We start from the raw sequence: 22,564 nt of genomic DNA, 5'->3' as shown, positions 1-22,564 counted from the left end.
ATTTGCGATAAAACAAAAATCGATAGAAGCCCACACAAATGCAATCGAAGGGAGGGCCCATCTCTAACAAACAGCTGTTTTCATTTGTTGACAAAAAATTGTTTTTAACGAAACTTGCGGAAAAATGCTGACTTCTATGGTTAAAGAGCATCATAAGGAGCAGGTGAAACGAAAACAGGAGCAAGGTTTGTGGTCATTTTATTGTCAAGCTGCATAATTGATTATAATATGTTACACGCAGAGGTGCGCAGAAAGGAGGCAATCGAAGCGTCCAACGAACTCACACAGTCCTTGGTGGACCATCTGAATGTGGGTGTGGCGCAGGCATACTTGAATCAAAAGCGCTTGGATGCTGAGGCTAAGCAGCTGCATGTGGGGGCGACAAACTTTGCCAAGCAGACTCATCAATGGCTGCAGTTGATAGACAACTTCAGCGGTGCCTTAAAAGAGCTGGGCGATGTAGAGAACTGGGCGCGCAGCATCGAGGGTGATATGCTAGTAATACAACAGACTCTGGAGGTGGCATACAAGGCCTCGCGCGCAACCCAAGCAACAGGAGCTCCTGCCGGAGTTGGGTCGGAGGCCTCCACGTCAGCGGCCGCCGCCGCAGCAGCCGTTAATCCTAATCCATAAGCAACATGAAGACTTGTTTTAAATCCTTATTCATTTATTTGTTTGCATAATATACAGTCACTCGGAAACTTTCAAGAACTGTGTAGACTATTTACAATCACAAGGTAAAGATTAGCGAGTTAGTTAAGCGCATCCGGTGCCCTCAGCATCGACCAGCGAGTACTTATGGGCCGAACGCTATGGATAACATTACTGGTTGGTTAATGCAACCATCAGATCTTCTATAATGGATAATTATTTACAATAATGCGATCGTATAAACCCTCACAATCGACCAGCGAGTGCTTATAGGGACGAACGCAATGAATAAAATGGTTAAAATTAAGAGAAAAAGTATCATATCCTATCACCAAGAGGCAATTCCTTAATATAAGCGAATATTTTGTACTTGCACATTTGAGATGATTACGATAAAAGTTAATTCTAATATGGATGGTTGTTAGTGTGTTAATTTTATTATTATTATTATCAGGTTGTTGCTGTTGCCTAAAATATCATATCACATTGAGTGTGTGGCACCTATAGCTGCGGTTGTGCATGGCCCGCATTTTGTGGCAGATTTCTATATGTAATGGTGTTAATTCTCGATCTTTACAAGCTAAGTTTTTCAACAGCAACAACGAAGTCAACGAATTAAAAGTTTTGATGATGTATGAATTATAAATTTGTCAGTTGCTCGCCAGGCCAGTGCTTTGATAAAAGTCAGTCAAATGTGCTCGTCTCTTCTGCATAGGCCCAACAAATAAACGCAATCCAGATGGGCCCTGACGACGAGCATGGTTTTGGCATATTGGCGTGTATTGTAAGGGATCTAATCATAACGAGATAAGGTGCGGTCTGGAATGAAAAGAAAATGTTGATTTATCCATCTATGTGGACTGCCTTGAGCTGCTTTTGCACTTACACTTGCGCACCGGCGAGCGAGAACGGGAAACGCTGCGACTGCGCCCATAACGATTGCCACCAGAGATCTTGGGATAATTGCGGTATTCACGTTCGTTGCGGTTGTCGCGGTTATCGCGTTGGTTGCGGTAGTCACGCTCGTAGCGGTAGTTACCGCCACCGCGATAGGAATCCTTGGTTGCTGCAGACCCGTGGTCGCGATAACGGGAGCCACGCGGTGAACCTGAGCGACCATTGTGGTTGCTGTAAGAAATGCAGTGTTTAATGTGGATACTCTAGACTAGTGTGAATAGTACGAACCGAGACGAACGTCCCATGTAGACTCCAGGAGTAGGAGTGTGGGCACGTTGGGTTATTGAAAAGTCAACGCGTATGCGACGATTGTCAATCTCCATGCCGCAGCAGGAATCCTTAGCCACACGGGCGTCGGCGACATTTTCAAAGTAAATAAAGCAGAAGCCACGCGAGCGGTTGGTCTGTTGAAGCGAGGGATTAGAAAATTAAGAAAATGCATGGCGAAACATGGAAAAATGGTAAGGAAATGTGTGAAGATGTGGAAACAAGCCTTTAGTGTTTTGCTATATGTTTTTTAGCAAGCACTCACAATTGTTACCTACTTTAATATAGCCAGACATCCAACCGGACAGGACAGCAAACACTTGAAGCTGTATTGCCATGTGTGGTGGAGTCTGGCAACTAATGGAGCAACTCTGTAATTTGAACCGAACTTACCTGGGCATCGATAATCATCTGAATGCGCTCAATGGGGCCGTATTTGCTGAAAAGCTCGCGCACCTTCTGCTGCGAAGTATTGGTGCTCAAGCCGAAGACGCCAATGCAGCGGTTCGTCTTGGTACGTTCCGAGCTTCCTTCAATCTATGAATTAGGCACGTTAAAAAGATCGAGAATAATGTATAGGCATCAATTACGAATACCTGACGTTCCTGTGAGTGGCGCTTAGAGTGGTGGCGTGCTCCTGCAGGCGATTTGGAACGGGACTGCGAGCGAGAACGAGAACGGCGACGTGAACCCGAGCTGCGGTTGTTTCCATAGCATTCCAAATTAGACCTTGATTTTGTGTTGGAATGGAATTCGATTAGAAAATCTTGAGTTGGTTCTGGGTGTCCTTCTTTCTTTCGTGTTGGGAAATTGAAACTGATTTTGACACTTGAAAAATTGTTGCGAATTGAGCTGTGTGGCTCTGAGTTCTGAATTCTGCTCGGTTTTTCAATAAATTTGTTTTTTTTTTGTTTTGTAGCTCTCAATTCTGTTTCGATGGCAAGAATGGCTGCTCTTTCTGGTGTGTTTGCAATTGAAACTGATTTGCACACTTGAAAAATGGTTGCGAATTGTGTTGTGTGTGACTCTGAATTCTGCTTCGACGGCAGAAAAATTTGCTTAGCTTTTCAATAAATTCAAATCAACTATGCGGCTGTTGGAAAATCAAACTTAATTAATGCACACTGTTTCCCTTACATGTCGTTTGGTTATTTTCTTTTAATTTGTTTTTCTTGCACAATTTTTTCGAGCAGCTAGAAGCACTTTTTTCACTTCTCACTTCGTTGAAACGAAAAAATAAAATGAAGGATTCCAAAATGACAATTCAGAATTGGAGTCTGTCGGAAGGAACGGCACGGCCTACTCGATGCCGATACCCGGGTGTACTCGATATCTATATATGTCATATTTACCTGAGGGATGGGCTATTTTCGTGTCTGGACGAGGCAGACGATGCGGAGCCAGACGATGACGACGACCCGGAACGCTTGTGCTTGTAGTTTCTGCAACTGCACTGTTAGAGACTCCGGGAAACCTTTTTCCTTTTTATTGCTTACCTGTCATAGTTGCGACGCGAATTGCTTCTATCTTTGGGAGAACGCGAGCACTGGAGATACGAGGTGTAATTTTACATTATTCTGAAAGATCCAGTCTGCAATGCTTGTAACTCACCATCTTTCTACGGTTTATTACAAATCTGATTATTTAAGTAAAAAATTTCACAGTGATGCACGCTTGTGTTTGGCCGAGCTGCCAACCTACGCCGGTCATCAGATTTCGATAGTAAATATCGTAAAGTATATCATCGATACATCGATATTGGCAATTCGTGAAAAATATGTCTGCTGCCAATAGTTGTATTCAGCTTTTTCTCCGTTCTATATGGCCGGTAAAATTTAAAAAAAGAGACGATTTATTAGAATAATATTTATTTATATATAATATATAATCATACCATTACTTATTTAAGGTTGAGCCTCGAGTGCCACTGATTTTTCACCATTACATAGTTATTAAATCAACCTGAGACTGTTGATATTTTTAAATTTCACAATGTGAAAGCTTTGCAGCTTGGTTACTGTACTAAACGCAATCCTTGGTATTGAGAAGAAATCAGCTATGTATAAACATGCATATGTAAATATGTATTGTGAAAATATCCTTACAAATAATCGGGGGATGTACTACATTTATCCAAAAAAAGAGGAATTTGTACGTTGCCTTAAAACTTTATTTCTATTGACTCTTAACTCATATGCCGACTCTCTGCAAAGTTTGTATTTATTAAACTTATTATGATTTTATTAAATACTCAGCTCTATGTTGCTATATTTGTTATACGAAGTATTATACGTCATTACAAAACCATAATACCTTTGCCGTTCGGCATAATACAAGTCTGTGATAGTGTTTATCACTTTCTCGTCATTGTAGAAGTTGTCTGGCGGCGCTTCCAATATATTCCCCTTGACATACCACTTCAGGGCCGCAAAGTGATTCTTTACTATAGATCTCATACCAGCGCCACTGAAGATGGGCTTTCGGAAGAGGTCGTACATATTTTTCTGGCCATATTTGCGATGGATGCGGTCCACAGTGCTGTCAATCCGATCGCCGGTGCAGTAATACATGTACCAGATCTTGCGTCGGGGAGAGCGTACATCAGTAAGGCTCATTACACCGAAGTATTCCACTGCGGCTGGATCACATTCATGTTCAGTCAGGGCATCCTTTCTCCAGAAAATGGTTCGCATGTACTGCTCTAGTCTCCTGTCCAGTTCTGGATATGAGCCTAAAAGAGAAGTAATCACGTCTTCATTTGAAATAATTAATTAAATATTGAGCATGAAACTTACCATTGGGAGTGTTTATTTCTTGTTCCGTGGCGGTGCTCATGTCGAGGTCTCTTTTTAATTATGTTCTGAATATTGTATTTCCCCTGAGCGGCCTTTATATGTAGCTTGATTTCGTACATGAATAAATAGCCAAATATATTTCGCCACGAAAGCTTGAAGCAAGAGAGCTTTAACTGAAAGCTTGCCTAAAGTGTCAGTGCTTATCGTGGGACCGGGGGGAACCTGCCTCCACATGTGGATTTTTGTTGCCTGTGACTCACGCCAGTGGAACTGCGGAGAGCACGAACACCCATACAGATATCACATCGTTTGCGTACGCCTTGAGCTTCACCGCCACGCAGAACTCCACCAGCGGATTGTTGTTTTAGTGGATGCAGGTGGATCGAATGCGATCCGATACGGCCGCCAGGTTGGTGTACGGAAAGTTGAGGGTAAAGCCGTACAGCTGTGGACACAAATCACATTTAATCAGTGATAATGATTGATAGGCGGTGGGGGCATGGATGATATCTATCTTATATCAATGTGCGTACCTTGGAGTTGGGATTCTCGCGTTCCAGCTGCTCGCTGTAGGCGATCTCTTCGTAGCGGCCCCTGGAGAAGGTGGCCAGGGCCTCCATGTAGCCTAGTATCTTCAGTAGCTGCGGTTGAAAAGCCCTGCAAGAAGAATCACTTGAATGAGGTCTCTCTCTCTATGAGTGCTATACCCAGTTGGTTCCAGTTGGTCTTGCGTGTGGTGCGCCAGCCACTGATCTTCTTCATGATCTTGCGCTCAATGTTCTTCTGCAGCTGGCTCAGCTCGTAGCTGCGCTTGTAGGCAGTCCAGCACCTGGACACCACCCTGGGGAGGACTGCGACGTTGAGAGCGGAAACCAGCAGGCGGATCCTCAGATTAAAGTGGGACATGCTGACGCGCGTCTCTGTCTGAATGTTGAAGTACATCTGCAGGAAGGCAATCGTAGATTAGAGGCATGTGATTGAGTAGCTGCGCCGACTTACGTTCTGATTTCCCACGAGGCAGTAGACGCGCCTCAGCGGGCAGTGGACATCCTGCAGCTGGTAGTGCCTGCCGCTGGCAGGAGCCACGAACAGGAGTTCGGCCGTATCCGGCTGGCGATGAGCACAAAGGAGCACTCGCCATGGGGACAGGCCTGGCCCGCACGACCACACGAGGCCCACCCAGCATATAGTTCAGAGCAGCACGCCCTGATCCTTGACAGAGCACCAAGTGCTGTCCAGCAGCGCTGGTTGCAGCCAAACGCCCGGAAGCCCAGGGGACGTAGCTGGCAGATGGCACCGGGCCACAAGGAGGCACCCCAGGACACCGTGGTGCCACCGCCGGCAGCGGCACCGCCCAGCACCGCGCACGCACACCCGCTGCCAGGCCGTGCAGACCAGAGGCTCCACAAAGCGCTGCGGCTGGGGCAGCAGCTGTTGCAGCTCCATGCGGCGCTCGTTCAGGTACGCCTGCAGCTCCACCGTCTCGGCACAGGCCAGCGCATTCGTGGGCAGGGGCGGCAGGTCACAGCGGTTCGGCTCGATGGTGAGGTAGAACCAGAGATGCACAGACTCCTTGAACTCGGGATACTGATCGGCGGGCATGTTCGTCACGGAGTCGATCAGGGGTCGCCTGTAGCCGATCAGCACCTTCGGCACGACCAGCTCAATGCATCCCTCAAACTGCAGATGAAAGTGGACTAGTTTTTGGATGGGAATATGGATATGGGTACCGCTTGTCACTCACCTTGCCGCTGGCCAGGAGACTGCTGATCGGCACCCGGTACTCGCCCAGCCAATTGCATTGGACGCGCTGGTACAGATCGGATGCCTCGTCGCCGGCCTGCTGCTCGATTAGCTCGTCGAACAGGCTGATCTTTAGATCCTCGCGCATATCCTTTTGGTAGCCGTGGAGCTGCAATTGCAGCTCCTCGTTCCAGGTGGGATTGCTGCCCTCGGCCGTGCGACTGCGGCTCAGCCGTTGCCCATAGCTCAACGAAACAAATGGACGCACATTGGAGTACATGAGAGCTGAGAGGGGGGTGGAGGGTGGGAAAAGGAAGCTTTACCTAATATTCGAATCTATAGAATCTATCTATCCATTAGCCAATACTTACTCTGCGTCACAAAGAGACTGTTGCACATATCTGTCCCGGAGTTGGGCAGTTCCTCGAGGTTCATGAGGTGGCGGCTGCGCACCGGGACCCCAGTGGCCCTCACCACATGCAGGGACACCACAAAGTGCTGGAACTGATCGTGGTCGGCCTGCGGCTGCCAGGCAGCTGGCTCGCGTATCATCGCCGTCGATTGTCCCTGGAAGAGCGAGCAGAAGGCACGCCAGAGCGAGGTCCATCCGGTGGCCAGTGAGAGATCGAAGCCCTCGGCCAGAAACAGCAGGGGATGCGCCGACTGCTGGGCCTTGGCACGACGGGCGCTCTGGTTTCCGATGACCTCGTAGAGCAGCTTCAGGAACTTGTAGCCGCGATGCTTGTGCAGATCGATGGGATTCCAGAAGGTGCCGGGATCCAGCAGCCGACTCGAGTCGCCAGTAGTGGAGAGAGCCTCCCCCTCGTCATCCAACATCCAACTCCTGCTCCAAAGCGGGCACAAAGCGCAGCTGCTTGGTGTGCAGGTTGCGCTGCTGGTGCCGCGAGCGGAGCAGCTGGAACCGCTTGTTGCTGAGCAGCGTGCTGATGGGACAGAACTGGAGCTGCTGCTCTGCAAACACCACAGCGGGCGCCTTGTTCTTCCTGTGCCTGTGGCATGGGCCTATGGGTGTGGCCGGCTCTGCGTTGGCAGCGATGGCAGCTACCGCAGGAAGTCTTGGGGGGATCAGAGTGCGGAGCAGTTCATTGGGCAGGGGTTGGATGTCATCCAAATCGTTGACTCCCTGACGCACCTCTGTGGGCGCATAGTCGTAGTACAAGCGGACATCTCCGGCCATCTGGGGCGAAGATGGGAAGGCCTGGAAGCTGAGCGTTAGGGGCACCGCTTTCTCCTTGCGGCTGAGATCCAACTTCGTCCTCAACACGGCCAGACGGCGACCCTGCTGGGTCAGCGTGGACTTCTCGTACAGCCAAATGTTGAGATTCTGCGGCAGCGTGCGCTCCAGGAGCACTCCGATGCTCTCGTTCATGTACAGATGCAGATCCTCCTCCAGGCGGTAGCTCCTGGTCTGGCCCACGTACAGATCGTCCAGGTAGAGCCTCATGAAGTAGCTGCGGTTGCGTCGCTTGGCCAGCTGCTCGCCTCGTCCGCATAAAGGCGCACAATGTCGACGTAGGGCTCCTCGGGATGCCTGAAGGCACGCTCGTAGTCCTTCTGGAGGCTGGCCATTAGCTTCTCGAAGCTCGGCTTGCGTGGCGGCTTCGATGGGGATTGGCCCTCGGCCATCGCTTCGCCCCACTGACGTCGTCGGCAGTAGAAGAGTTCCAGCTGCTCGCGATAGACCTCGGCAAGATCGTCCTCGAACTGCTGCTTCCATTCCGAGTGGGAGGACTCCAGGTTGGGGGGATGGCCAACGTGCAGCTTCAGCTGAAAGCGGGTGCACTGGAAGTTCTGCTCGCTGCGCAGCGCCTTCAGTTTGGCCCAGTCGCGGAGCAGGCGTAGCGAGAGTTTGCGCTCGGCGGTGGCTTCTGCGTAGTAGCGTTGGCGCAGATTTTGTGTGAGGCGCAGCTGACGCCGAATCTCGTCGGTCAGCTCGGGGCGAGGGGAGAGGAGGAGCTTGGCCGCCACCTGACGGGCAATGTCGAGCTGCTCCTTCAGCTTTTGGCAGACCTGACCGCTGCGATTTTCGGTATACTGATTGAAGAGATCGTCCAGCTGCTGCGCCATTCGCTGCTCCGTCTGCAGCAGGGGATGCGCACTGAAGCGGAGTTGCTTGAACGTCAGTGTGAGGCAGCGACGCGTGGGTATGCCCTTGAACTGGCCGATCGCTGCCAGTGCAAGGAAAATGCCGTGGAACTCCCTGTCGCTGAAAGTGCGGTACAGGCGGCTGTCCGTCACGAATTGGGAAACACTCTCATCGCACAGGTCCGACACTAGGTCGGAGTTAAGCTCGCTCGCATCGCCCTTCGCCTGCTCCTGGAAGCGGTTCAGCATGCGTATTTGGGCGGGCCTCGCACTGGAGTCACTCAGATGCAGTTGGAAGTGCGCGGCATTGGCGGGCCTGTACAGCAAGCTGTCGTCATAGTAGTGCACCTGCTTGTGCAGCCCTGGCCAGACCAGCGGCGGCTCCTGCAGCTCAATGTCTATGTATGTTTGGGCCGGCGAATCTTTGCGTTCTGTGGCCGCCTCGCCGTCACTCTCAGCCTCCTCCTCCTCCTCATCCTGTGTTGTTTCCTGGATGGATGTCTCCCGCTCTCCGACAGCCGCATCGTCTGCACCGTGAAAGAACTGCAGGCTTCGTGCCTCCAATTCGAGTTCCTGCCCGCCGCCATCTTCGTACTTGGTTTCCCTCAGCATTGATTCGACCTCCTGCTCACATCTGCGATATGCGCGTGTGGTGTGCGTTTTTCGCTTCTTTTTTCCGCGCCTTGGTGGAGAAGTCGTCTCCATAATTGACGTGTATATAATTAATTAAATGCAGGCGACTGTTTAAGAGAAAACCAATGATTCGTTTTGACAATTTGCTGGTGGGTTGGTTGGTTGCTAACGGCAACTGATTATCGATCAACTAATCGATAGTAAAGTAAGAGCAACTCTGCTTATTGAGAATTTAAAAATTCAAACATAATTCACCCCAAATACATTAATTTTTTTATAAATGCATTTCCATCCGAATTTTCAAACAAATACACGATTAAGAATGTTTTGTTTTCGTTTTCTTTTTGCTGTTTACATACAAATACATTGCAAATCTAGTTATGGGCATATTACGGTTGTGCTTGTTAACTGCTTAGTTAAATAATTTGAATAAGGTCTAAAGTTGTTCGCAAACGGGTTTTCTTATTTGCTTGGCTTGGGGACGTTACTTTCGGTCTTAGAATAAACGTGTAAGTGTATAATGTATGTATGGGCAAAGGTGTTCCGCTTGGTTTGATTACAGGAGACGCGCTACTTGGCCAGATAATAATAAGGAGCAGCCCTGGGTTATGGGCCAGGGCGTAGACGCGCCTCGGACACGCAAGTGTGAGACGACAGATTCACTTCGAAATTGTGGGGGCAAACGACGACAAGTGTTGTTATGTTGCTGGGGGGGTCGTTTACTCCAGAAGAGTGATTTCTTCCTTGACTAAAAATTCAACAACTTCCTCATCGACCTCTTCGGTTTCCAAGTTATCCGTGTCCACATCTGCAAGAAGAAAAAGATATTCCATTAAATATCCCATTATCAACGGAACTGGCGCTAGGATCCAAAACTTACGTCCTCGGAGCATGACGCGACGACTCTTCTGTTCCTTCCATTCGCCAATGCGCTTGTTGCGATACTCCATGAAGGTCTCGCGCAGCTGGGAGCGCTTCTCGAGCAGCTCCTTGGAGGCGCGGGTGAGGCGCAGACGATCCTTCTGCTCGAAGGCGGGATAGTACTTCTTCAAGTTCTTCTTGATATCCTTCTGCTTGTCCTCGCTTAGGAGGGTCGGAGGCCTGGGCCGCCACAGGAACTGCACAAAGTTCTTCAGAATGGTGCGCTTGATGATGCGCCCCTGGAACGTGTACATGTTGAAGCCCGTATCCTCCTTGACCTTCCACGAGGAAACGCCAGTGACCACATACCGGCCAGTGGGGTCCCACTCGACCTCGGAGGCACGGAAATGATCGGGCGACGCACTGATGATGTAGTCATTGGTCGAGTCCACAAACTCAAAGGTGCCCATGGTCAGATTGGCCATCACTAAGAACTGTCCTCGCGGCGACCAGAACAGATGCGTGCACGACTTCTTCTCCAGCCGCTTGACCAGACTGGGCTTGACACCTTTGTTCACCTCGTAGAAGCTCACATTGGCGGAGTTGGGCTCGCCGTGGATAATCGAGAACTTGTTGCCGATGGGCTCCCAGGCAAAGGCCAGGATGAGCTCCCGTATCTCCACCGAGTCCACTGGCACCTCCTTCTCCCGCATGTGGAAGATCTCAAAGTTGTAGAACATACCGAGGAACTTGACGTCCAGCTCCTTCTTGTCCTTCTTCAACTTGGAATAGCGATCCACTTTGACGCACAGATAGTCACCGGACTTCTGCCAGTGGAGCTTGCAATCGGCCACATGGAATAGGTTCTTGTTTCGAGTCTCCCGCTTCTTGGGTATCTCCATCAAGGTGACGCGGGCAGGAATTTGATTCTGCTCCTCCACCCAGTAGGCAATCACATTGTCCGTTGGCGACCACGAGAATCCTCGGATGCCGGGAATCCTGATGGACTTCAGGTCCAGCAGAAAGAAGGAGGGCGTCTCATAGATGTGGATCGAGTTGTCGCCCAACCTGCCGACATACTTATCGTCGTGCGACCAGCGGAACATGGATAGCACCGACATGCCATCGGCGACAAACGAGCGCTTCTCAGCGCCCGTGCGTATGTCCCAAATGATAATCTTCTGGCCGGTCGGGGTGGGGCCGTAGGTTACCAAATAGTTTTCGCAGGGCGAGAACTCCACGAACTGGGTGCCAGTGTGGGGGAACTTCTGGATCTTCTGGAAACTGCTGCCGCCCCAAATGGCCACGCCAGGCTTGTGGAACGTCACCACATAGGTGCCCAGGGGCGACCACTTGACAAAGGTGTCGGTAAACCGTTCGCGCGTCTCCAGCTCGTTGGGCTCCGGCAGCACATTCTGCCAGAAGCCAACCTGTACGCAGTTCTGGGAAGTTTCCGCTGCCACACAGTATTGGTCATACGTATCAGGGTCATTGATGAAGTTGTACAGATCGTTTTGCACCTTGAAGGACTGCACAGTGGGCGGTTCCCATTTCTCCGGGATGTTCTCGTACCTTGAATAGTAAAAGAGCCAGTTAATTTGCATACCATCTAGTGGGAGAGGGAGATCAGATCTTACTTCTGGAAATCCGTAAACAAGTTGACAGCAAACGTATGATTCTTGTCGAGGCGATGGTTGTTCAGCTTCTTGACAGCCTCCTCCGCCATACCGGCGTGCTTGTACTCCATGAACGCATAGCCCTTAGTCTTGCCCTCCTCGTCGACAGGATAGACAACATTCACGATATCGCCGCAGTGCGAGAAGAGCTTGTTGATGACCGATTTCAGTTTTTCCAGACGCACCGGCTCCACCTTGGGGATATTGTCCACCACGACAACGCTCTCGACACCGTCGGCCTCGGATGGCCGCTGCGCCAGCATGTCACCCAGAAGATCTGCAATACATTATATGAATTATTTATATTTCGCACATTCATCGCATCATTGAGGTTAGTTTTCCGCGTGTGCTGCGCTGGCAGGTCCAGAGCCGGAACTTGTACTTACCTTCATCGCTGATATTGTCCACAAAATTGGGCGTATCTTCGAAATTGGGCTCCTCGTTGTAGTCACTGTCGTTCGCATCGCCACCGGAATGGTCCTCACTCTTCTTTTTAGCCATATTCAAAAATCTATTCGCAATTTTCCGTCATCAAACACACAACGCACGAAGTGAAAAGAAGTGTGACCGCGGAATTATCAGCAAAATACACCGTCTGACCCGCAAAAATATACCTTTTCTTTTTCATAAAATACCGTAAATATACTCACGGACACGACGAGCTGTGATGCATTGATATTCCTCGATTTTAATATTCAGCTTAAAATTACTAGCAAGCTAAGACTCTCAACGCTGAACATATATTTTTCTACGATTAATTAATCAATTTCCCAAAAGATGTGCTAATTATAAGTACTAATTTTCATTTGAATTATTCATCAGAAGGGTTTAATAATGGAAGGCACAAATTAATCATATTCTATAGGAGGGACCTCTAACGATTGTACGTTTCAGAAAAAATTTGTCCGTTGGCTTCTTTGTGGCCAAGGTGAGAATTGTACGATGCCTTATAAAAAGCTTTGGCTTTTCTTCATATGGGCCATAAAAGAGATAGAGAGCAATCAAAAGTTTTCTCGACTCATTAATGCGCTGCAAAATGTAACAGTGTGGCAGCCCTTCTTTGAGTACGATTATATCGGCTGGAAGCGCGGTGGCAAGCACTTATTATAATAATTATTAATATTAAATATATATATATATATTTATACTCTGAAGTTTACACAGCAGGTATATTTTGCTGCGAGGATCATGCTTACAATGGGGCTGAAAAACGCCTACGAGACGAGATTACAATAAAATGGCAATTATCGACTAGTTATAAAATTCAGCACTATCACTAAATTAGCAACCTGTTATTTCAAAACATCAATTACAAAATAAGATGAATCAATATAATGAGATGTTACCGCCGAATTTTTCCAACTATCGACTCATACTTTAAACGTAAAAATGAGTCTGGATCGAGATATATATATAGAGGAATCTAATTAAATGCATGAATAGGTAAAAACATGTCAATATGAGATTATTATAACTTAGGGTTCAAAGTCGTTTTAAAACATAATTTAAACATTAATTTAAGAAAATAGGGTATAAAAAGGTCCATACTCTATAAATATGTTGTTTGTGTGTAGCAGATTTGTAGTTAACATGTAAAAAGGGGACCTTCTATGTTTATAATCCTATTTTATTAACAACCCAATAAAACAGAGTCCTTAAAATTATCGAGGTTGTAGAAAAATTGATTCATCTTTTGGATAAAAGTATATGTTTAGCGCCTAGGGTCTTAGTTGTAAAGTAATATTAAATCGAATATTAAAATTGAGGTGTATGATTTTCCTCAGTATACTTACGGTATATTCTGATAATGAGAAGGTATATTTCTATATATTTTTTCGAGGGTCAGGCCGTATATTTGATCCATAAGTCTGCGGTCACACTACTTCTCCAATCGGCGCTATCGCGCGTCGCGGCGCAATAAAATTTGGAAAATTTGTGTTAATTGTGTTACAACGCCCATTATAAAACAAAATAACTATTGTAAATACGTCGCGCGAGCTGCATCACCAAATGCCACTGGAAGGGGGGCCGTAGGAGTCGTGAGGCAGAACATGATTGTTAGGAAATTTCGTTTTTGTTGCCTTTTGCTCTATGGTTGTGTCTGCCTTGGTGTGTGCGTGTGTGGGTGCGTGCGAGTAGTCAAACAAAAGTATTAAGCAAAAGTTACATTTTGCAAAACGCTCATTTCGGTTCGTTTCGAAAGGCAAATCGCCCCGCTCCTGCGCCAGAGCTCGGACAAATAGCAACCTACGCAAAATGAAAATCAGAAACAAAAAGAAAAACAGTGCAAGAAAAGGCGATGCTGCAGCAAACAATTGAATTAACCATTGATGGAAAATCCGTGAAAATATGTAGCTATACTGCAATATTTTTGCATGAATGTATGTATATGTGTATTTAAATGTGAAATATGTAAAGGCAGCAACAGCAAGCATCATCAGCACCAGCAGCATAGGCGAAAATCTTTATATACACACATGGAGAAATCGCCCAAAAACTTTCTGCGCAAGCCAGCCTGAGTGGGCAGGCAAGAGCGAGAGAGAGAGTGTGATGGAGATGAAGGCAGAGGCGGATGGATACAGAGCAGAGCAAGTGTGTGGGAGAGCGAGCTGTGCTCCAGTGAGAGAGATAGAAAGAGAGAGAGAGCCCCAGCCTTGATGGAAATGTATGAATGAATTTTCACTTTTGCCAATTTTATGTTAATTATAGTCCGCGCTCAGCGAAGATAGCAGCAGCAGCACAAGCACCCAGCTTGCGTTGGATCAGAAAAGTGTTGGATTAGTTTTCCGCGAGTTTTAGTTTTTCCAATATCTTCAGCTGCTCGTCTCTCAAATTCCTTCCACACAGACTCCAGAGCCAGCTTTTGTTGGTTGCTCTCCTCTCAATTCTAGATGCCTCCAATGCCTGTTACATCTTTTGTTGCTTGGAAATATCCCCTCTCTCCGTGCGTGCTTTTGTGTGGCTGTGTGTGTGTGTGTGAAGTTTTCCAATGTGCCTGTCTACACGCCCACATAAGTGGCCCTGCTTGTGTATTTGGGAAAGTAGAAGTGATTCCGCAGTTGGCTCTGGTGGCTGGTGCTTTCTCGCTGCCCTCGTCGTCGCAGCCAAATAAATAGCCAATTTATTAATTATTAATGTTCTTTCAGTGACTAAACCACAACCAAACAGTTCTAACAACAAGTGTGCCAAAATCAAAACGAAAATAGTAAACGACAAATAGAACAACCGATTGCTAAAATCCCAATAGGAGAGGAGCGCTCCCCTTTTTCCCCATCCCGTCTACTGTGGCTGCTGTTGTTTTTGGTTTTTATTTTTAATTTTTGGAAGTTTGTGCAGCAGCAGCTCTGAATGTCTTTATGCTTTAATCATGGTGTATTTTGCCACCAACAACAACAACACCAACACAATACGCTGCTATATTAAAATCTTTCTGATTACGAACCATGACAGAAGGACATGAAAGGTAAGTGTTCCCCATACCCCATCCCATACATATCTAAAAATTCCATAGCAGCATCATCTGCTCTGCACCCACCCCACCCCCACCCCCACATCCTCATCCGACCCTCTCATGTGTTGGGCATTTACAGGCTTAAGTCGAGATTCCAGTGTTGCCAGACCGCTGGCGAGTGCAGGCTTGAATCGAGCCTGATCTGATGCGTATCCAATTGTATCCAATTAATTGCTGCAATTGAACGCAATTCGTAATGGAAACGCTTCTTAGTTGCAGTTTTTTCTCAATGAACAAGACACGACACGGCATGGCACGGCATCCACACGAATCGACTGTGTGTGTGGTGTGTGTGATTCATTGTTTGCCTGCCTGGGCTGCTTTCTGTTTGCTGCCTTCTGTTCCGCCGGATAAGTCTCCACATAGTCTGTCTGTCGCCACTTTTAATGAATGAAATGGAACGCCCCCGGACGACTGGCAATGGCATGTGCGGTGGTTTCCCTGTCGTATTATTGTCTTTTGCTTGCTTGCCACAGTTTAAAGTGTTGTCGGCGATATCCACAGATGATGTCATTGTGTCTCTGCTTATTATTGCTCTTTTATTGTGTGTTCTTAAGTACACATTATCGTTGCGGAAAGGGAAGCCTGCGCAACATGAACTACATCAACGATAGATACATCACACCCAAGGCTACTGCTAGTTTCATTCATGTCTTGCCTCCTATACCCGTTGCTACAAATGTAATGAATTAATTTGCAAGATTGCCACTCCAAACATGCATACATATACATATGTACGTATGTACAAATGCAACGGGTGCTCTAGCTGTATGTCCAAATTGTTATGGGTATTTTACAAGTATTTTTGCATTGGAAATAGATTTACCATTTGAATAAAGTTAACGTTAAAGGTATCGTCATGACTGACGACAACCACGCGACAACAACAACACTACACTATGCAAATAGATGCTGACGCAGTTGTTGTTGTCTGTCGAACTATTTAGCTGCAAACTGTATTGTGTGTTGTGCATTGGTGGGTTTTGGAAGGTTCTATTATTGTCGTCGAGCTCTGTGACCTGACTGAGTGGGTGGTCAAAGCACACAAACACATTGGGCGCACCCCCCGCCCTCCCCGCAATACTCGAATACATGCACACACGCACACTTGCGCCGTTGTTCATTCATCATTTGCTGGTCCTGCTGCAGCCCTGCTGTAGTCGTGTGTGTGTGTGTGTGCGCCGTTGTGTGGGTGTCGACGCAGAAAGCGCAGTTGGCAACACTGTTCGAGGCAAGCTTTTTGGCTTAGAATTTAACTAAAATAGATGTTCATTAATTAATGTTTGGAAAATAATGTGGCAAAGGTGAATAGAATTGCATTTTGTCTCATTTATTTATGCTAGAACATTTGTGGGCGACAACCCACACAGCCACACACATGCTATGGCTATCTCGCTTGCTCTATTTCCCACGCATGCGCCAATTGGAGAGGAGAGCTTCCAAATATTGATGGACTTTTAGTTTCAGCTTGAGGCAGGCTCCTCTTCATGGGTGTGCGTATGTGTGTACATGTCTTGCCTGCATACGTACATATGCATGTATGGGCTCATATTTTGGGGGGTGGGGGGAGTTTTAACTGTTTTTCGCTACACCTCAGGTGGCAACTCCTATTGCATTACAAGGCTTTCTTTCGTTCGAAGAATTCGTTGGGCTGGGTTGCTATGCAACCCCAGGTTGCATCCCATTTCATTCACACTCTTGGACATCCTTGGGCCTGCTGACGTCGTCGCCCACCTCCGCATTGCCGTGGGAGTGCAGCCTGAATGAAAGCTAGTGCATTGTCAGGCAGTCCTTGATATGTCCCTGGGTGCCGTGACGTCGACTCTATTCCGGGGATTCTATTCAATTCATTCTGTAAAACTAACGAAACTAGGACAAGTGTATGTATGTATGTATGTATGTATGTATGTGTATGCATGGCGACACAGACGACACATCAACGCGCGCACACAAACACGAACAGGCACGAACACTCTCACTCACCCACCATACCACCACCCATACAGGAGCTGAAACTTCGCTGAAGCTTTTTTCATTGAGAAGAACTCCAGAAGTAGGAACTCCATTCGGTTTCAACGGCAAAATGTATTCAAACTTGTGCGCAGGTCGCTGGACGAGTTTTTGTGGGGAGCCCATCCGTTGGAGCCATTCATAAGACTCGAATTGGAGTTGGTGCTGCGAGTTGCGAATGAATCTCAATCCCAAAACCGGAAGTTGTAATATGTACATGCCAATGCCATAGCCAGAGCTAGAGCGAGCACCAGAACCAGAACCTTCCCCCTCCCCGACCACTATCGAATATGGTTTTGCACTTTTGCTACCCTTAATTCACGCTCTTGTGCATCTCTCCACGGCTCTGTGCGATGTATTTTTAAACCGAAGGACTTGCAGTTATTTTTAGTTTCTGTGGGCTCTTGTTGGTCTCTTTTTTTTCGGTGCTGATGCCCATGACCATGCCTTTGCTCTTGCCCTTGCCCTTGCCCTTGCCCCTGCCCCTGCCCATGCCCATGGATGAGTCAGTCCTGCAAGCAGGTGCGCCATCTCGCTTTAGCTTCCTTGGCCTGTCCGAACAATTCAATTAGCCGAATTAAGGACACTTTTAGGTTATCCATACCGTCAGGGATATCTGTATGTGTGTACATATGCAGTTATAGAGGAAGCCTTGAGGGTCCGCTGGACAACATTCGTTGCCAGACATTGGTGGCTGCCACAATGGCTACGGTTTCCTATACCAAATTGAGCTCAAAGCGCAGGCCGAGCAGGTATCTGGGATACCAGAGATCTATCATTTGGTTTGATTGAATTGAACTGAACTGAAACTAACAATATTCTTGGGTTTATCTTTTGCAGCGAATTCTTAGTTACAGTACGCGCACAGGTAATGACCAGAGACGAGAGCACCGAGGGCTGGCTACCGCTGGCCGGGGGTGGTCTGGCCAATGTTTCCATACGGAAGCGGGCTAGACTATCCCCACTGGCATCGGGTCATGACTACATCATCTATGGGCAGAGGATCTCCGATCAAAGTGTGAGTACAGCCGACAAACACTGAACCCTTGGAGAGATATCTTCTATTTAAATTCATTTCCCTCTGTACTGCAGGTCATCTTGAGCTGTGTCATCAATCGTGATCTAAAGTATTACAAAGTAATGCCAACATTTCATCATTGGCGCGCCGGCAAGCAGCGCAACGGCCTCACATTTCAAACGGCCGCCGATGCGCGGGCCTTTGACAAGGGCGTGCTGCGCGCCTATAATGAACTAATTGATGGTAATATCCAGTCCCTGGACACTGAGCCGGACACACTTGTAGTTGCATGCTTTAATCCGGCACACGCCACGCTTCCGGCTTTCTGATTTTCCATCACGCTCTCACTTATGCTCTCTGAAATCCTAATTTAAACTTAAGCTTTGCCTGCTATGACTCCTATGCCTCTTTCCCATTGCCTCTTTGCCTCAGCTTTCTTTCCAATTTGCTTTCATTTACTAATACATATATATATATATCTTTTTTCGTATGTCTTATGCTCTAATTTTTGCCACAAACAAATCAAAAATTTGTAAAACAACAAAACACACAAATCATTGGAATTTTATCGATTTGTTTCAAAAATCACCAAAAACAAAAACTAAACGACAATCTAATCTTATTAAATGTATCATTTCAAACGAATTGGTAAGTGTTTAATGGGGCTTAACTCTAAATTAGTTTAATATTTGCTTCATTCACGGATATACATACATACCTACATACATATGTACACTTGGGCACCTGTCTGTCCATCTGTCCTGTTGGCTTCTTCATTTTCAAATCTCTCTATGCTTTATGCTCTCTGCTCTCTGCTCTATGCTCTCAATTCTCAATATTCATATTCTTCTGTAAACTGAACCTTTCAATTTAAAATGCTTCAACTATTCTTTGCTTTATGCCATCCATATGCTCACTAGTACAACTAATGTGCCTAGTGCTTAAAAATCGACTTACTTAGGAAGAGCTTAGCTTGTTGTTGTTTTATTGGCGACGATTGACTAAAGGTTCTTTGTTTTATTTAGGACTGGCCAAATCGAATCCGACTATTATATGCCCACCATTGACAAAATATGATTCGGTTGGTGAAGATGATGTATTCATGACCCTGGACTTACCTGTGGAGAGCGAGAGTTTACAAAAGATACATTCAAGCCCCGAGGGCAGCGAGAAAAGTCACAGTACGTACTTCCCCATCAATATACCGCAGACGCGGGCTGCCATTTCGAGGCGAGTGCTAAACCTTCCATTCGCAGAGAGCAAGGACAGCTACAGCAACAATTCCGATTCGGAGAAGCTGCCAGCAGCACCAATCCACTACATATCCACGGACAAGACATCAACCACAACCACGACCCAAGATGGACCACCATCGTCTACTGCACCGGCACCGGGCGCCGCCCAGATTGCGGCCAGCGAGAATTACTCGTATGTGACGCTGACCGCGGTCCACCACGACTACAACTATCCGGTGGTGGACCAGCCAGTGGGGGCGCAGGTGCTTAACGCTCGCCGCGAGTCGATCAGTGCACTGAAGAAGCGCAACGCACTGGAGGCGGCCCAGGCGATGGCAGCTGCCCAAACGGTGGGCACGGCCGGGGGCGGGAAGGCGCTACAGAAGCAAAACGTATCGGACATACTCAAGAAGGAGACGCGCCTGCGGTGTCGCTACTGTCACGAGCTATACAGCGAGGAGTTCAACCGGCGCGGGGCCTGCGAATACGCCCCGGACACCTTTCGCACCGGCTACGAGTGCATCTCGGGCATGGGCTGTGCCAGGTGCATGATCTACCACTGCATGAGCGATGCCGAGGGCGAGACGGCCCAGCATCCGTGCGAGTGCAGCGTGACGGAGGCCGGTTGTACCAAGCGCTGGCTGGGCCTGGCGGTGCTCTCTCTGTTCGTGCCCTGCCTCTGGTGTTATCCGCCGCTGCGGGCCTGCCACTGGATGGGCATTCAGTGCGGCCTCTGTGGCGCCCAGCACAAACCGCATGTCTGACATTTGGAGGCCAGATTGCAGGGACAATACGATGACGACCCCAGGCCCAGAAGCGAACTCCAGCAGCACAAAAACCAGCAGCCGAACCACCAAAACCAAAGCAAAAACCAGCTAAACCAGCAGCACCACCACCGCTGCCAGGCGGACGAGCAGGCCAGAGATACAAAAAGTCAGACGCTGTGGCGCCCCAAGCCGCGCCAGTCGCCCCAGCCCCAGTCGCAGCCCCAATCGCAGCGGCACTTTTACAACTGGGAACTGTCGCAGAGCCTGGGCGCACCACAGCATCAGCAACAGCAGCCGGCGTATCTGATGCAGCCGCGTACCAGCAAGGCGGCCCAAAACGACTACGGCCGCCTGCTGTTCTAAGAAGAAGTGAAGAAGTGTATCGCTTTTTGTGCGATTTTGGGAGTTGCGTATCCAATCTGGCGAATCCCTGTAAACTGTACTCCATATGATTTGCCATATTTTATTGTACATACAATAGCAAGCAAGCGAATTTACGCATGTGTTTTATATCATACGAGTATACATACATATATATAATTATTTTATAATTGTAATTGTAATTTATTATTAGTGTTTATCTCTCTCGCTTAATTATACTTTTGTAAAAACGGGCTCTTCTTTTAATTCGTAATTTTATCATTTACCACATACACACATACAGATATTGTATACCGTATACCGTATACCGTATCGTGTTGTTTTTCTACCATACCAATACACAAATATACTTTAAGTTTGTTAATTTTAGTTTTAGTTGATTAGGGATTACAGGAAACTCACAATTGTGCACAATTCGAGAACTTGGAGAACAGTATTAATGCCGAGGCAGCGGCAAAAACAAGGACTTACATATATTTTGATTGGTGAATGAGACTTTCACAATGTCCATCGCTCAAATTGCACGATAAGCATGAAAAATTCAACCTGATGCGTCTTGACACGACATGACATGCAACACAAAAAAAAAAGAAACACACAACCCCAAACCCTTTCGCATAGACTCCCCCTTTCCAACGGCTAAGAGAGAGAACTACAAATTGTTTTTGACTCTGTTAAAAGAACCAACGCTCAATGCTCAACCCTCGTGTCCCCTGGCTGCTCGACTAAATCTTCACTTAATCAAGATTTACTTTTTATACAAAACAAAACAAAAAGCATTAAATCAATTATTTACCTTCGAAAAAGAATGATTTTGACTCTTTCTAGGGCTCATGAAGATTCAAAATATTTCTTTTGCCAAAAACAAAAAATTATAATTTCCAACAAAATGTTATGTTGAAAACAAAACCAAAACAACAGCAAAAAAAAAAGCAAATCAATGAAAAAATGGGTATGGGAATACGAGAACAGCAGCATTGAACTATGTGAAATCTTTTGAAATCTAAAATCTTAATAGTTTGTAGAACGAAAAACAATTTGTAATTTTTAAGGAAACGCTGGAAGCTTTTGAGCCGTTTATAAAATGGCCAAAAGTAACGGCATTTTGTGGAAAGGCTGGACCCACGAAAGGGGGGGACAGAACACGGACACACACGCAAACATCATAAACCATAAACAATTGTAAGTGTTTTGAAACAAACAAAAAATTGAGGGGAAACTCTATATGCAGCTATATATGTATATGTATAATATAATAAAAAAGGAAAACTTAATTTATTTCTTACTATATAAATATTGTTGTACTAAGTCAGTGACGAAAAACAAAAGAGAACTTCATACAAACAAACAAAAACAAACAAAAAAACTATTTGAATGAACAAAGAAAACAAAAAAACGCATATTTATTCAAAAAAAATAAGCAAAGGTTGTGCAAAAAACACATTAAACAAAAGCAACAGAATATTATATTATAAAACAAAAAAACAAAACAAACAAATTAATCTATAAATGGGCAATTGTAAGTATGTATTGTAGGTATTGTAATCCATGTATGTACAACATTTAAAACGTTTACGAAACCTAAATATGTGTGACAAACTTTGAACATTTAAAATATTTGCGCAACTTGACGAAAGGAAAACTAAAAAGAAACTAATAACTTAAAGGAAATATACAAAACACACAGAACAAGAAGTACAAACTGTTAAATATATACTTTACGATTACCTTACCTTGTGTACATAAACTGTAATTACTTCGAAAATTGGTAACCTCTGAATGTGATCGCTGGCCACCAATACTCTTCAACTCTCCAACAAACTATTTCAAAACTTACACAAATCTGTATGTAGCTCAAACGAAAGAGAAGGTGTCAACTGTTGCAAAAAAAAACACACACACACACAACACATTATTTATTCAATCATTTTCTCATATCGAGATTGAAATGCC

The 22,564-nt window shown here is 46.5% G+C and overlaps 5 protein-coding genes and 1 pseudogene across 6 annotated transcripts; 2 read left to right on the top strand and 4 right to left on the bottom strand.

The window, feature by feature from the left end:
• The first annotated feature begins 17 nt into the window (after positions 1 to 17).
• Positions 18 to 705, top strand: LOC111076325 (biogenesis of lysosome-related organelles complex 1 subunit 1). The gene is made up of 2 exons (XM_022370073.2): positions 18 to 185; positions 242 to 705. The coding sequence occupies exons 1-2, from the start codon at positions 125 to 127 to the stop codon at positions 631 to 633; spliced, it is 453 nt and encodes a 150-aa protein (XP_022225765.2). The 5' UTR covers positions 18 to 124; the 3' UTR covers positions 634 to 705.
• Positions 706 to 1,418: 713 nt separating this feature from the next.
• On the bottom strand, positions 1,419 to 3,579 carry LOC111076324 (transformer-2 sex-determining protein). 2 transcript variants are annotated; one of them, XM_022370071.2, is made up of 8 exons: positions 3,487 to 3,579; positions 3,372 to 3,421; positions 3,228 to 3,317; positions 2,472 to 2,604; positions 2,269 to 2,412; positions 1,837 to 2,012; positions 1,538 to 1,779; positions 1,419 to 1,470 (listed from the first exon to the last, which is right to left on the bottom strand). In XM_022370071.2, exons 1-8 carry the CDS (start codon positions 3,487 to 3,489, stop codon positions 1,445 to 1,447), a joined length of 864 nt encoding a protein of 287 aa, XP_022225763.1. In that variant the 5' UTR covers positions 3,490 to 3,579; the 3' UTR covers positions 1,419 to 1,444. The 2 variants fall into 2 exon arrangements, with proteins under 2 accessions (XP_022225763.1, XP_022225764.1); XM_022370072.2 differs by lacking the exons at positions 3,228 to 3,317; positions 3,372 to 3,421; positions 3,487 to 3,579 and adding an exon at positions 3,013 to 3,114.
• A 31-nt stretch (positions 3,580 to 3,610) lies between these two features.
• LOC111076362 lies at positions 3,611 to 4,759 on the bottom strand. The gene is made up of 3 exons (XM_041594242.1): positions 4,671 to 4,759; positions 3,770 to 4,606; positions 3,611 to 3,692 (listed from the first exon to the last, which is right to left on the bottom strand). Exons 1-2 carry the CDS (start codon positions 4,708 to 4,710, stop codon positions 4,119 to 4,121), a joined length of 528 nt encoding a protein of 175 aa, XP_041450176.1. The 5' UTR covers positions 4,711 to 4,759; the 3' UTR covers positions 3,611 to 3,692; positions 3,770 to 4,118.
• A 167-nt stretch (positions 4,760 to 4,926) lies between these two features.
• LOC111076361 lies at positions 4,927 to 9,268 on the bottom strand (annotated as a pseudogene).
• Positions 9,269 to 9,475: 207 nt separating this feature from the next.
• On the bottom strand, positions 9,476 to 12,245 carry LOC111076349 (eukaryotic translation initiation factor 3 subunit B). Its single transcript, XM_022370096.2, has 4 exons — positions 12,076 to 12,245; positions 11,651 to 11,966; positions 10,033 to 11,585; positions 9,476 to 9,960 (listed from the first exon to the last, which is right to left on the bottom strand). Exons 1-4 carry the CDS (start codon positions 12,188 to 12,190, stop codon positions 9,872 to 9,874), a joined length of 2,073 nt encoding a protein of 690 aa, XP_022225788.2. The 5' UTR covers positions 12,191 to 12,245; the 3' UTR covers positions 9,476 to 9,871.
• A 1,312-nt stretch (positions 12,246 to 13,557) lies between these two features.
• LOC111076346 (sprouty-related, EVH1 domain-containing protein 2) lies at positions 13,558 to 21,880 on the top strand. Its single transcript, XM_022370094.2, is given in 6 exon segments — positions 13,558 to 14,070; positions 14,836 to 15,152; positions 18,051 to 18,228; positions 18,303 to 18,471; positions 19,254 to 19,409; positions 19,485 to 21,880. Coding segments are annotated over 5 exon segments (1,632 nt in total). The 5' UTR covers positions 13,558 to 14,070; positions 14,836 to 15,132; the 3' UTR covers positions 20,594 to 21,880.
• Positions 21,881 to 22,564: the final 684 nt, after the last annotated feature.

The sequence above is a fragment of the Drosophila obscura genome, unplaced genomic scaffold (genome assembly GCF_018151105.1).
Source record: "Drosophila obscura isolate BZ-5 IFL unplaced genomic scaffold, ASM1815110v1 contig_25, whole genome shotgun sequence".
In the NCBI taxonomy this organism is placed as follows: domain Eukaryota; kingdom Metazoa; phylum Arthropoda; class Insecta; order Diptera; family Drosophilidae; genus Drosophila; species Drosophila obscura.
This window is presented reverse-complemented; position numbering and strand designations above follow the sequence as displayed.

Bases quoted from the DNA above. Each gene is read 5' to 3' on its own strand.
- LOC111076325 (XM_022370073.2), top strand. From the start codon at position 125: ATGCTGACTTCTATGGTTAAAGAGCATCATAAGGAGCAGGTGAAACGA. The intron at 186-241 runs GTTTGTGGTCAT...TGTTACACGCAG, and splicing joins GAAACGAAAACAGGAGCAAG to AGGTGCGCAGAAAGGAGGCA.
- LOC111076324 (XM_022370071.2), bottom strand. The intron at 2,413-2,471 runs GTATTCGTAATT...CCTAATTCATAG, and splicing joins GCCACTCACAGGAACGTCAG to ATTGAAGGAAGCTCGGAACG. The intron at 1,471-1,537 runs GTAAGTGCAAAA...TTTTCATTCCAG, and splicing joins TCGCTCGCCGGTGCGCAAGT to ACCGCACCTTATCTCGTTAT.
- LOC111076362 (XM_041594242.1), bottom strand. From the start codon at position 4,710: ATGAGCACCGCCACGGAACAAGAAATAAACACTCCCAATG. The intron at 4,607-4,670 runs GTAAGTTTCATG...CTTCTCTTTTAG, and splicing joins AGAAATAAACACTCCCAATG to GCTCATATCCAGAACTGGAC.
- LOC111076349 (XM_022370096.2), bottom strand. From the start codon at position 12,190: ATGGCTAAAAAGAAGAGTGAGGACCATTCCGGTGGCGATGCGAACGAC. The intron at 11,967-12,075 runs GTAAGTACAAGT...AATGTATTGCAG, and splicing joins GGACAATATCAGCGATGAAG to ATCTTCTGGGTGACATGCTG. The intron at 11,586-11,650 runs GTAAGATCTGAT...TTACTATTCAAG, and splicing joins TTGTTTACGGATTTCCAGAA to GTACGAGAACATCCCGGAGA.